We start from the raw sequence: 12,968 nt of genomic DNA, 5'->3' as shown, positions 1-12,968 counted from the left end.
AGGTTGGCGCGGGCCTCCGGCCGGCTCCTCTCCCAGAGGCTCCTGTGCCCCGCGGGGCACCGCTGGGCAGTCAGCTCCAGGCCCTGGAAAGCCTGCAGGGTGTTTTCTGTTTGGGGGTGCCTGCTGAGGGGGGTCCCTCGGCCAGGGGGACCGTGGGTGGTGCCCTGGGGGTAGGCGTGTGAAGGGTTAAGGGCTCTGTCGGGCCTCCAGCTTCCCCATCTGCCGTCGGTGATTCTTCCAGCCCTGCGTCAGGCGGAAGCATCCCGCTCTGCTGGGGGGCGGAGCGGTCAGGGCGCCAGAGCCGCACTTCCCGGCCAGCTGTTCCTGCCTGGCCCACACCTGCTCTGGTTTGTTATTCCTGCGGACAAGACGGGCTCATTTCTCAGTCTTTGAAAGTCTCTAAAGAAGTAAAGAACCTTCCGTTTCTCTTGTTTTCCATGAATGCCCACCCAGAGGAGCTCCCTGCCGAGGGCCGGGAAGGCAGAGGGCCCGTGGGCTTTGCCTCGGTCCTCACGTGGGGATCCTTTGGGTCATTCGAGATTCAGTTCTAAAGCATTTGCCTGTGGCCCCCTGGGCTGAGCCCCGTGTAGGACACGGAGTCGGGGGAGGGCACCCAGAATTGGCCCCCAGAGGCCAGAGGGTATGGTGGGAGGCCTGGGGGTCCCGGGAGAGGCAGGCAGCCCCCGGCCTGTGGCCGTGGAGTTGCCCGTTTACTCCATCACGGGGGCCGAGGGGGGCCCCGTCCCTGCCCTACGGCTGGGGGTGCACCTCCCTCTTGTCTGCCCACCGTGGCCTCACCAGCCGGGCCTGCCTGACTGGGCCCAGCACATTCAGGGTGCGGGGGCCAGCGCTCGAGACAGGAACTGCTGACCCCGGTGGTTCCTGGACCGCGCCCCACCCCCGTCCAGGGCTGTCCTGGACTCGGCAGAGGAGGGGGGACGGCGGGCGGAGGGGGAGCCCAGGATGCAGGCTCAGGGAGGACAGCCTTTCAGAGGGGACGAGAACCTGTCTTAGGGGCTCGGCGGTCACCGCGACCCTCTGCGGAGGTGGGGGGCTCTTGGACCGTGGGCTTCAACTATCTATTCAAGTAGAAAATTGTCTCCATCTGCGTTCGCCTAATGACTGATTAAATGACTAATCACGGAAGTCTTAATGAAACCCGTTTTTCTCTGAGCGAGCAGGGCCGGTCGCTGTGTGTCAGGCTCCGGCTGGTCCTCCACTGAGCAGTTTCGGGCAAGGTCAAGTGCAGCCACCAGGCTGATGGGGCTGCAGGCGCGTCCTCCTGTCACAGGGCCGGCATCCAGGATTTCTGGGGAAGATGCAACCAGAGCCACGTGCCCCCCGATGCGATGGAATTCTCCCGTGTGGCCGGGCAGGCTCACGGCCCCGGTTCTGAAATGGACTCTGTCTTGTGCAGCTGACACAGTCTCACATCATTCAGGAACTGACAGGGCTCTGTGTCATGCTGTGAAATTCCGTAATACGCCAGGAATGTCTCTGCAGGAATGCAGCGAGGCCTGCGGTGGAGACCGCGCTCTCCCGGGAAGCAGCACGGCACAGGGCCGCCCGCCGGCCTTCCTGGGTCCTGGGGCCGCACGGAGGGGCCACCCGGTCCGCACGCCGTCTCCGCTGGTCTGGCACTGCGGGGACGGGGGACCAGGGCAGGGTCCCCTGACTGTGGTGGGGCAGCAACTCAGGAACCAGACTCTGAGACGCAAAGAAGCCACGTATGCGACGGCCGGGAAGAGCCAGAGCCCCGCGGACGCAGGCCATTCATTCCCAGGGGAAGGGGAGTTCAAGGCGGCCACACCCCCTGTACGACCCCCAGGACTCGGGGCCTCCCCTGTCGTCCACACCCAGGGCCCTTCCAGGCCGGAACCCTGCCGGGTGGGTGCGAACCCTGCCTGCTCCCTCCACAGGGCGGGGTCTGTGTGGTGAGGGCCCCCGGTGGGCTGGGCGCCCCTTCCCTGGGCGGGCATGCACCCCCAGGAGCAAATGGTCAGAGCGTGTCTGCGGAGGGGCAGGGGCCTGGTGGGCTGCCGGCCAGGCTCTGGGAAGGCCGCGACCCCCAGGCCGAGGGTGCCGGTCCGCCCCAGCGGGACCCCTTCCCGCCACTGAAAGGCTTACTTTAGGGAGCACAAAGGTAATTTAATTAAACCTGAACATTGTGACAAACAGCAACTGGTTCCCCTTGAACGTGCCCCCTTGTTACGTGAAATAAAGACCCGCTCGGCTCTGAGGTTACAGGGCCTGTGTCACCCCAGCCCTCGTGGGGATGGAGAGGCACCTTTGCAACCCTGTCTACTGTTGGAACCCTCTGGATGGTGACGATGGGTGAAGCTAACAAGTGACAACGTGAGGTGTCCTGTGGGTCTGAGGGGTTACCAGGGGAGGACACACAGGGGCTCTGGGGCAGGAGGGCAGGAAGGTGGCGGCTGAGTGGGGGGCCATGCGGGCTGTGGGCATGGCCGGGGCTGCTCTGAGGGTCAAGTGGCCCTGGGGCCTCAAGGTCAGCTCGCCCTGGGCCCAGCCCCACAGTCGGCCGCCTGGACCACTTCCGCGGGCCCCGGAAGCTGAGGAGCGCCGGCCTACCCTTGGTCTCCTCCTGGGTCACCCTGGGTTGGGGGGTGGCGGCCACCTGAATTCAGCGGCTTCTTCCACCCTTCCTGGACCTTGGGGTCCGACACCTAGAGGCCAAAACCTACAGGCCAGCCCGGAGGCTCCATGGTCACGGCCAGGTGTCGGATGGCCCCAAACTCAGGGCCCTGTGGACGGGGTTTTGGGGGAAACGGAAAGGGTTTCCAGAGTTGCTTGCTGCGCGCTTGCCAACCAGAGGTGAGGGCGAGGGCTGGGCTGCACCCGCCAGGCATCCACGCACCCCGTCTCGCTCCCATGAAGACTGTTGGCACCTCAAGGAACCTTGTCTGCAGGCAAGTGTTTGCCAGTTGGCCCGAGATTCGGAACAAGCAGGAGGCAGTCGTGGCAGTTTGCAATCAGCTTCTGTCAATATCTGCATCTTTAGCAAGAGTGATGGACACGTCTGAGAGAGTAACCACCCCGGCGGGGGGGTACGGCGACTCTGGGGTTTGCTGCGGGGGGAGAAGAGGGAGTGGGGAGAGCCTCGTCTGGGGTGGCCCTGGCAGGGCCTCGGCAGCCTTGGGCTGTACCAGGAGTGACCGGTGGTCTGTGCCCCCAGGGTTGCCACAGGGTGAGACCCGCGGGCGGCCCCCGTGCTGGCCCTCCCAGGCTTTGCCTCCTTCTGCCCCCCCACAGACCTCCCCTGCCACAGGGCTGGGAGGCAGACTGTCAATAAACAAATGCGGAAATGCGGATGGTGACACAGGACGGGCTTGGCCTTGCTGGACGGGGGATGGCCCTGTGGCCTCTGCGTTTGCCTGAGCCAGCCTGGTGGGGTGGGGGGCCAGCGGGAGACCCGACTGGCCCTGCACCCCGTCTCGGCGTCTGGGTCAGGCCCTGCAGGCCAGCTGCCCATTACAGAACGAGGGGTCCCCCAGCCGACCATGGTGGCTCCATGGTGGCCCTGGTGGGGGAGGGAACCGCCGTGTGTTGCTGGTGAGACCATTAGGGGCAGAAGGCACTAAGGACTCAGGAGGACCCGCCGGCTGCAGGGGCCCACGTGCCCCTTCTCCCCCCCCGCCCCCCGTGGGTCTGTCGTTCACAAACCTGAGCCCCAGCCTGGGACCTGGCCGCCGCGTGGGGCCTCCAAGGGTGTCAGGAGGAGGTGTCACTTTGCCCCGGTCAGGTAGCGGGGAGCCCTGTGCAAACGCTGTGCCTCCTGGCAGGGGTGGGGACAGTGGGCCCAGCGGGAACCAAATGTCCACGGCTCTGCAAGAATTCTCAGTGCACACCCGAAGGCCCAGGTGCTTCTGATTTGCCAGAGCCGGCTGCTGGAGAGGATGGGTTTCTTAGAAGTCCCAAAGGTGGGCTTTTGGGTCCAGAGGCAGGTGTGGAGGCTGGCACAGGGCACTGACGCCTGAACAAGCGCGAGGAAGTGGTGGTGGGCAAGGACCAGGACGGCCGGCGCCCCATAGCACAGAGCAGGAGGCGCTGGGGCCCTCTGGCCGGCTCCCCACCTCTTCCCTGTATGGGGCTGGCGACCACGCAGACCCAGAGCAGGTCCGGGACTCGGGGGCACAGAGCTGGGGCCCTGGAGGAAGCCTTGAGGCCAATGCCCGTCAGCACAGGGCGTCTGGGCAGTGGGGGCGTTGGGGTCTGCGGGGGAAAAGGACCTCACGGCTGCAGGAACTGGCCCCGGGGCCTGGGAGGTGGACGCAGGCCAGGCAGGTGGGCTCGGGCCGGGGCACCGGGGCCAGGTCGGGGTTTGCCTGTCCACGCCGGCACGTGTCTTCAACCGTGGCAGCTCCAGGCCCCGTGGGGAGCTCTGCATACGGGGCCCTGCCCCTCCACAGCTGGCCTGGCTGAGGGGGTGGCCCAGGAGCTGTGGGAGAATTCAGGATTAAAAATATCTCTCCGGGGTTTCTATATTCGGAGAACAAGCTCAGATGGGGCTCCCCGGGGAGAATGGGCCAGGCCTCACACTCGGGCCAGTACGTGGGCATGGGGCATTGTAAGATGCAGACGTGCCCTTCTGGGGCGGTACCCACCCTAGCAGAGGGCATTTCATTTCCAGAGCCTGGAAAGCCCTCAGCAGAGCCGGCAGGCGGGAGGAGGAGCTGGCCGCTCCCCTGTCTTCTCAGAAGAATCGGACAGTGAGAAGCTTCTTTCTGCTGAAATCAGACGTTTCCACATCAACCTCAGCTGCCGGGTTGCCACAGTTACCAAATCAAGCTCAGTTTTGCCCTGAGCATCTGGGTCTGTGCACAGTTCTGTGAGTTATTCCTAGGGTGTTTCAGCCTTTGGCTTGCACGTGTGTTCCCGAGATCGAAACACTGGGCAACGTGAGGTCTTGTGTCTCACGGGATCTTGCCGTTTTGTTTTGTTTTGTTTTGAGTCTGTGCTTCTCCGGTTATCAGTGAGCTTCATATTTAATTCACAAACCGTGACTCAGAACGACACAGAAGGAGGGCCCCTTCTGCTGGAAATGGCGCACCCCCGCTCCCCCTGGCGAGTGGGATCAAAGGCCTGTCAGCCTGCCGACCCCGTGCCAGCCTCCGAGTGTCCCGGCCCGTCCCACACCCGCTGGCGTCACCGATGAACAAGCTAATCGCAGGGAGCGTCGGCGGCTGCGGCGTCTCAGGGCGGTGCTGCGGACCCCCTGCCCATCTGTCCTGCGTTTCTCCTTTTCCTAGAGTTTTGTTGCTGCGTCTGTGCCCACGGGCCTCTGCTCTTGTGTGGCTATTTCAACGCGTGCCCTGGGCTGGCGGCGAGAGGCTTCCACGGCACCCCAACCTTGGCTCCCGTGGCTGGCAAGCCTCACGCTCGGGTCGGAGGCCGGGCCTTGGTGGCAGGCGAGCGTCTCGGAGGGCCTGGCACCCCTCCCCGGCCTCTGAGGGGCCGTGTCCTCCCTCCCCGCCCACCCAGGGCCTGGCTGCCTGTCTCGGGAAGGAGGGCTCCTATCTTTCAGGAGCGGTGATTGTATTCTCCGGGTGTCGTGGCCGAGTTGCCAGCCCGGGTCTGATCCGCGTGGCCACACCTCATAGGTTCCACCCGTGAAGGGGGCCCCAGGTGGCGGGGCGCTGGCGGCTCCGTGGAGGGCCGCCCCGTGCTCAGGGCTCCCAGGCACTCGGGTCTGGAGAGGGGTGAGGGTCAGTCCCGCCCGAGCCTCTGGGGCTGGGCTGTGTGGCTTGGCGGGGGCGGGTGAGGGGGTCCCAGGAAGTTTCTCTGGAATCCAGCCTTCCTCCCGCGGGGCAGGGTCAACGCTGCAGCGAGCGTGTGTCTGAGAAGGAACAGCAGAGGGGTGTCCCCTCGCCTTCCCACACAGCCCTGCCCACTTTGTCAGACAGAAACCCCAACTCAGCCTGGGCGAGCCGCGGTCTCCCGGCCTGTAGGATGGGCTGGTTACGGCCCAGGGTGTGTGGCGGTGGCCTGAGCGGCCGTGAGGGGCAGGGAGGGATGTGGGGAGACAAAGCGCCAGCCCATGGTGCCCACCCACCGCCTGAGGGCCTGCTTCCCTGCCCAGTGGCCCCCGGCCTCTGTCCACACGCTGGAGCATCCCGCAGGCCCCGCGAGGAAGAGATCCCCTGTGACCACTCTGCTCCACACGCCTCGGGCCCGGCTGAGCGAGTCCCCACGTGAGACAGCCGCGGGATGCCGGTGGGGCTCCACCCCCACTGCCCCATCCCAGGCGAGGCCCTCGGTGCTGCGGGGACATCGCCGTCCTGGACCAGGCCCCGGCCTCCCCTCGCCCCAGGCCACGGAAGCATGTGTGATTCCAGGGCAGACAGAGGTCTTGCTTGCGGCCTCCATGCCTAGGCCTGGGGACACCGGGCAGGCGGGTGGAGAAGGGCCCCCTGTCCTCGAGTGCACACACCTGGGAGGCCCTGCCTGTGGCCCAGCTGATGGGGAGGCCATACCAAGCCCCCAGGCACCCGGGAGTGGGGTCGACCTCTCCTACCTGCTGTCTCCTGGCGGGTCCTGCACTGTGGGCGTCGTCCTCCTGCAGCCCAGGCCTCTGGGCCTGCTGCCCACCTTATAGAAGGAGCGGGTGGGGCTCGGAGGGGCTCCCCGTGGTGCTCCGCTCCCCCGCCCCCCGCGCTGGCCTCAGTGTCTGAGCCACGTGGGGCTCTCCTGCCTCACCTCGCGGAGGCTGTCCAGGAACAGGATGGGGTGGTACCCGGGTGCAGGGGGCCCGAGGCGGACGTCAGAGAACTGGGCGCAGCTTCGCTCTGCTGGCCGACGGTCCTCAGGACAGCGGGGCTTGTGTCCCCCAGCTGAGGGGAAAGAGGTTTTCTAGAAAAATGAAGAACGAAAAGGCTCTTTAAGTGCCACAAAACAAAAGTTGGGAAGAACATTTCACGTGGCCTCTTTGAAGCGTGACTTGTGTGGCTGAGGTGGTCGGGCCATGGTGGCCACGGGGGCCCTGGGGGCTGGCCCTACTGCCCGGAGTGGGGCCACGTGGCCATCCCCAGGCAGGGCCAGGCCAGGCCCGGTGAGACGGAGCAGGCTCCGCGGTTGGTACGCTTTGGGGGCCACGGCCCTTTGACGCCCCTTCATCTGGGGTCTGCCACCAGGCCTGGCAGGCTATGCTTTGGGGCTGGGAGGGTCTCCTGTCGCAAGGCCCCTGCCGGCTGAGGCTCTGGCTGCCCGGGGCAGGCCTGGGCAGGCCGCAGGTCAGAGGCCTCGTGCTCGGCCAGGCAGAGCCCAGCGCCCGCTTCTGAACCGTGTGACCAGAGGACGTTCCTGCTGGACGATGGCTGCCCGGTGCGGGTGACGTCAGACCGCACCCGTGACGGCGAGGAGCATGGATGGGGCTGCGGCCGCCCTCCAGGAGACCCTGACGCCCTCCAGTGCTGGAGAATGTCAGAGGGCTGGGCTCAGCCTGCCTGTCCTGCAACGGGTGCCCCCCTGGGACTGCTCCTCACCCCGGCTTCCTCCATCCCTCCCCCCCCCGGGGCCCCAAGGTGCGAGGCGACAGGGAGCGTTTCCTCTGGCAGGCCCGCCCCCGTGCTCAGGCCGCTCGCAGACGGGTGCAGCCCCAGCCCCCACCGCCGCACTCTGCCTTCTCTGCACAGAGGCCGACAGCTGAGCTTGCAGCCGACTCTGCGACGTGGCGTTGGTGCAGGGTCACCCCAGGACCGTCCCAAACACAGGCCCGTCAGGCCCGCTGTCCTACGGGGGCTGGACTCAGGGCCCTGCTGCCCACCCTCTGCCCACGCACACCAGTGGGGAGGAGCCTCCGGGAGGAGGCTGGACGCTGCTGCCAGCAGAGTCTGCAGGGTGGACCCTTCATCGGCCCCCCCTTGGTGGGGGGGCCCCTGGGTGAGTGGAGGGGCGTCTCTCATCCATGCTCTGGATGGGGCCCTGGGGCCGCAGGCATTAACACGCCTTCTCCGGAGCCCAGCTTCTGCAGGGAGAGGTGGAGACGGGTCCCAGAAGAATTTCCAAATTACAGGTGGGGAACTATTTCTCTCGGAGGTGTCTTCATCTCATCATTATGGCACATTATAAAAAGGAAAGTCTTCCCTTCCGCAAGGACGTTCTCTGCTAACGTCCTCCCCTCATTAGCTTGTGCTGCCCTCACACTATTTACGTCCTGGGCAACGACAGGAGCTGTGCTGCTGACGGCATCATTTCCATTTCTTAACGCACCGCCGGCTTCCACGCGGCTTCACGAGGCGCTAACTTCTCCTGCCTCTTTTATCAACACCTCTGGACAATAGAGACCCTGCGCTGTGCTCTGACAAGGTGACCGTGCTAGTGGCGCCAGGTGGAGCTGGGCTTGCCGGGGCCGCCGTCCCTCCTGGAGAAGTAACCTCAGACCTGGGCCCGCAAAACGCCACTGCCAGGGGCTGGCGGCCGGGGGCCGGGGGGTGGGCTGGGGGACGGTCCACACCCAGCCTGAGCTGCCGCCCCCCGGCTCTGGGTGCCAACGGGGCTGTTTGAAGAGGCCCGTCCTCCCGACCATCACAGGCAGCCTCGGAGCCCAGGTCTCAGAAACCAATGGGGTGGACGAGGCGGGGAGAGGGCATGGCGAACCCGATGGCGGCTCAGGACCGCCTCCATCTCGGCCACGAGGGCGGGCATTCCCGACCCCCGGGACGCGCCGTGCGCCGTCCAGGGACAGAAGAGCAGGGGGCTCCAAGGCCAGGCACGAAATGGCTTAAACCCCAGCGGCAGCTGTGTCTGCAGTCCTGGGAGGGAATCTTCCTAGATTCAGGTGCATTTGGACCCTGGCCTGGGACTGGGGGCTGGGAAGTGCATCTGACCCCAGTGGACGGCCCCACAGGGGAAGGAGGGGCGGGCGGCGGGGCAGCCTTTGGAATTGGGATCCTGGACACAGGAGACTGAGCGGTGCCCATCCCCACAAACACGTGCTGCCCGTGCTGGACACCCGGCCGCTTCCTGCCGCCTCCACTTGCCGGCCTCATCTGCTCAGGGGGAACCCCCCCAATCTGCCCACCGCTGTCCCGGTGATTGGCACCCACTCCAGGCACTTGAGCCAGAAGCCGGGCAGCCTCCGTGCCCCCCCCGCCGCCCCCCCCCCCGCGCCTCCTCTGCTCTCAGCAGCCCCAGCGACGCCAGCTCTGCCACAAATACTTTCGACTCTGAACCACTACGCAGTCCGTGCCCACCACGACCTCGCGGGCCCCAGCACTGCCCGCCTGCTGCCAGCTCTGCCCTCGGTGGGACTCCAGGGTCCTCCTCGCCCTTCGACCTGCTCTCTATGGAGCCAGGCCGCTGCCCCCGCTGCCCCCAGAGCACAGTCCGGCCTGGCCACGCTCAGCCCCGCTCGCTGACCCCCGTCTCAGACATGCTCCCGGCCGCCTCCTCTGTCTTGGCTGGACGGTGGCTTCCTGGCCCGTCCACTGGGTCACTCAGCTTCTGTCGGCTCTGCTGTGTGATGTCCAAGCCTGCCGTCCCCGGCCACCCCGTCCTCAGGTGCGGTGTGGAGCGCTTGTGGGGTGGGTGGTGTCCAGGCCCGGCTGGAGACAGGCTGCGGAGATGCATGGTGGCCTGGGTGAGGGGGGCTCGAGAAGGCCCAAAGCCTCGTGGGGGGCTTGGACCCCCCCGGGACGGAGGCGAGGAGCTCACAGCAGGCGCGGAGAGGCCTCGCGGATTCTGCCCTCCTGCCAGGAGCGGTGGCTCACCGGTCGGCCTCGCTGGAGCGCCGGGGCGGTCAGCACAAGCTGCTCCGCGTCTGCGGAGGCTCCGGGCCTCCCCCACCCGCAGCGGCAGCAGCCATGGCCGACCTCCTCCCGCCGCCCCATCTGCCTCCTTCCCGGCCCCTCTGCGGGACACCTGATGTGCCGTCCGGGGGCGGACTGGCCTCTCCTCACCTGTCTCAGCTCCCTGCGGACACCCCCGCGTACTGTCTCCTCAACTGGCGTTCTGGGTCCCCCAGACCCGATTCTCGCCCCTCCTGCAGCTCGGTCCCCCCCTTGGTGACGGGCCCCACCATCCACTGGTTACTCCGCCAGGAACCTGGGCGACACCCTCGATTCTGCCCGATACTGGTTTCCCCAAACCCTCTTGGTCCTCGTCCTTGCCTGCAGCGCTGCGGCCACCGTCTCAGGTCCGGCCCCGCCGGCCTCGGCCCAGCTCCGGCTGTCCAGTACATGCCTCACGCTCCAGCACACGGACCCGCAACCAGACCCACAGGCCGACTTCCGCCTGCACCCTGGGCACGAGCCGGTCCTGTCCTCGCTTACGGCTGAGCCCCGCTGAGCCTTCTGGTCCTTGGCCCTGCTGGCCCCTGCCCACACCCCTCCCCAGGACGTTGCTGCAGGTGCGATGGCCCCTTCCGCAGCCCCTCCTCACCCTGCCTGCTCTGTGGCCAACCTGGTCGCGAGAGGCCGAACCACCAACAGGAAAGGGGGGTGCCCCCCACGGGAGGCAAGACCCCACTTCTGACAACAGACAGTGCAGAGACACCGCCAGGCACACGGCGAGGCCACGGCGCTGCCCCCACAGAGCCCCCCTGGGGACAGGCCAGCCAGCCGTTCTCCTGGCCGAGCTTGCACGGGCCGAGAGGCCACTTCAAGTGCATCAAATGCCCTGAAGAGCGATCAGCCCTCACTCTGGACTCCGTGGGCCCTGAGGATGCCACGCAAGAGGAAGAAACGCCCTCACCCCCTTATGCTCCAAAGGGGACAGTGTTCCTGGGGGGGGGGGTCCCGCCTTGGCCTCCAGAGCCCTTGGGGCTGCTCCTGGCGCATTGCTGGGGCCTCCCCAGCCAGGCGGCCCTGCGAGCAGACGCGAGACTCCAGCTCTGGGGAGTGACTTCTGAAGCCTTTATGTCGATTTTAATTACAACAATTATGGCTTTATCAGCAAGATAAAGGTCACTGTCGGCCAGGGAGATCGGGCAGCTTGACCTCTCCGGGAGGGAAATGCCAATTATCTTTTTACAGCCGACTCAATTAGACTCGCTAATCACCTGTGTAGGACGCAGAGGCGAGAGGCGCAGAGACCTCGTGCAGGCCTGGCTGTTCCCCGGGGGAGAGCCAGCTCTAGGCCGGATGTTTCCTCCATTTGCGAGACTCAAACCCCTGAGAGGTTATCAGCCCGAAGCGGACAAGCCATCCCGTCTGTTGGTGACCAGACACACCGCGCAAGCCTTCAGGGCAGACTCCATCAGCGAGGGGCTGGCGGGTTACAGAGACAGGGACACACGAGCACCTGGGCAGCCAGTGAAGCAGGGAGGTCCATGCAGGGAGGACACGTGGGCCCTGGGTCTCGATGACCGGGGGTGGGGGGAGGCATCCTTTAGGGCTGTGCACGGCCAGGTGGGCACCCTCGGGCCCCTTCTCCAGCCGCCCAGGCCCCCGGTGAGGGTCCCCTCTGGGCTGCGTGCCAGCCCCCCGACCCCCGTTTGTCCAGTGGGCGCACACAGCTCTGCTGTGGCCTGGGGTCTGGCCTGGAGGGTCTCTCATCAGCCGGGCACAGGCAGAGAGGGCATGGGGGCATCTGTACCGGGCTCCCCTGCCACCAGGCCTGCTGACCTCTGTCCAGAGTCCCCGACGCTGTCAGCTGTCTCCCCACGTGGCATGCGTGAGCACACACAGGCACGCGTGCACACATGTCCCGACTCTCACACTCCCCTGCCCAGGGAGGTCTCCAGCCCCAGGGCCGCTGCCCGTGCCCTTCTGGACGGGCCGCCTGCTGCCAACCTGGGGAAGTGGCCGAGGATGCTGAGCCCCCCAGATGGAGCCGCCCCTCACAGATGGGGCCTTGGTCCTGTTGGTGGTGTCTGCCTCGGAGGGCTTCCTAACGTCTGGCAAAAACCTCTGAGGGACGCCTCCCCAGCCCTGCCACTGTTCCTGGAGGGTGGGGAGGAGGGCAGGAGAAAGAGGAAGTGCCTTCCCCCACTCTCACTGGGTCCTGTCTGGGGCTCCTCCACGTGCGTTTGGCGAACCAGCCAGAAGGCGTGCTCTGCATGTCTGGACAGGCTTCCCCTACACTCGTCCTGCCGTCCGCGTCCTGCGGAGCTGTCGCAGCGGCACTTCCCACGCAGCGGACCCCATGGGCAGGGGCTCGCCTCAGCAGTGGACGTGTGTGTCCTGTCCAGGGAGATGAGAGTGACAGAAATGCCTGCAGTGGGGAAGTGCAGCTCCGAGCTGCTGACATCTAACGGGTCAGCCTGTCCTATTGGCTGATGGGGTGAGCGGTGTGGCTGGGAGAGCCGAGTGCGCCCTGAGCCCCACAGGTGACCAGAGGCCGAGCAGGGACCCCTCGACCCTCCCACTCCTGCCCTCCTGACCCTGGAGCCAGGAATCAAGTCTGGCGCCCGTGAACCATTTGGTACCAGGGGATGGTCCAGGCCAGGAGGAGGTAAGAAAGGCTACGGCTGCCTCCTCAAAACCCTGCAGGTGGGTCCATTTGGAGCCGGCAGGGACCAGAGTGGACGGGCTACTGTCCCCCAGGCGTGGCCAGACATCCACCAGGAGTCCTGCCTTCTGACCCCACCTGGCACCCTCTGGACAACTCAACCCATCTAAGATCCGGCTGCGAGCATCCTACACCAAGTGGGGATTGTTTCTGTTACAGAAAAACGAAGCCAGGCTCCTCGAGAAAGAACACAGGAAGCGAGTGGTAGCTCTCCAGCCGAGTGATGCCCTGGCTTCCCTGCTCCAGCCCTTCATGCTGCCTCTGCCCCCAGGGGCTCAGGGCCCTCACACCCACCTTCCTGCCCAGTTCCCATTCCCCCTTTCATCCATGCTGCCACACAAGAGTCCCTCCCAACCTGCGCCAGACTCAGGGGCCTCTTCCATCTCCTCCTGGCTCCTCCCCACCTCCCAGGGCCCCCATCTGCCTGTGCTTTTCTCCAGCTTCCCTGCTGCCCACCTCCACTGGCTCCTCCATCCCCAAACACACTCCCCCTTGGGCCT

General features: G+C 66.0%; 1 protein-coding gene across 1 annotated transcript in view; it reads right to left on the bottom strand.

Annotated features, from left to right (window-relative positions):
• Nucleotides 1-12,968, bottom strand: part of MORN1 (MORN repeat containing 1) — a 53,798-nt gene that overhangs the window by 6,552 nt on the left and 34,278 nt on the right. Inside the window, exons 11-14 of the mRNA XM_061184161.1 lie at nt 12,863-12,892; nt 12,507-12,529; nt 6,718-6,848; nt 6,536-6,609 (exon numbers count right to left, since the gene is read on the bottom strand). Coding sequence (XP_061040144.1) covers nt 6,536-6,609; nt 6,718-6,848; nt 12,507-12,529; nt 12,863-12,892 — 258 coding nt within the window. The remainder of the gene's footprint in view (nt 1-6,535; nt 6,610-6,717; nt 6,849-12,506; nt 12,530-12,862; nt 12,893-12,968) is intronic.

The sequence above is a fragment of the Eubalaena glacialis genome, chromosome 3, assembly GCF_028564815.1.
Source record: "Eubalaena glacialis isolate mEubGla1 chromosome 3, mEubGla1.1.hap2.+ XY, whole genome shotgun sequence".
In the NCBI taxonomy this organism is placed as follows: Eukaryota; Metazoa; Chordata; class Mammalia; order Artiodactyla; family Balaenidae; genus Eubalaena; species Eubalaena glacialis.
This window is presented reverse-complemented; position numbering and strand designations above follow the sequence as displayed.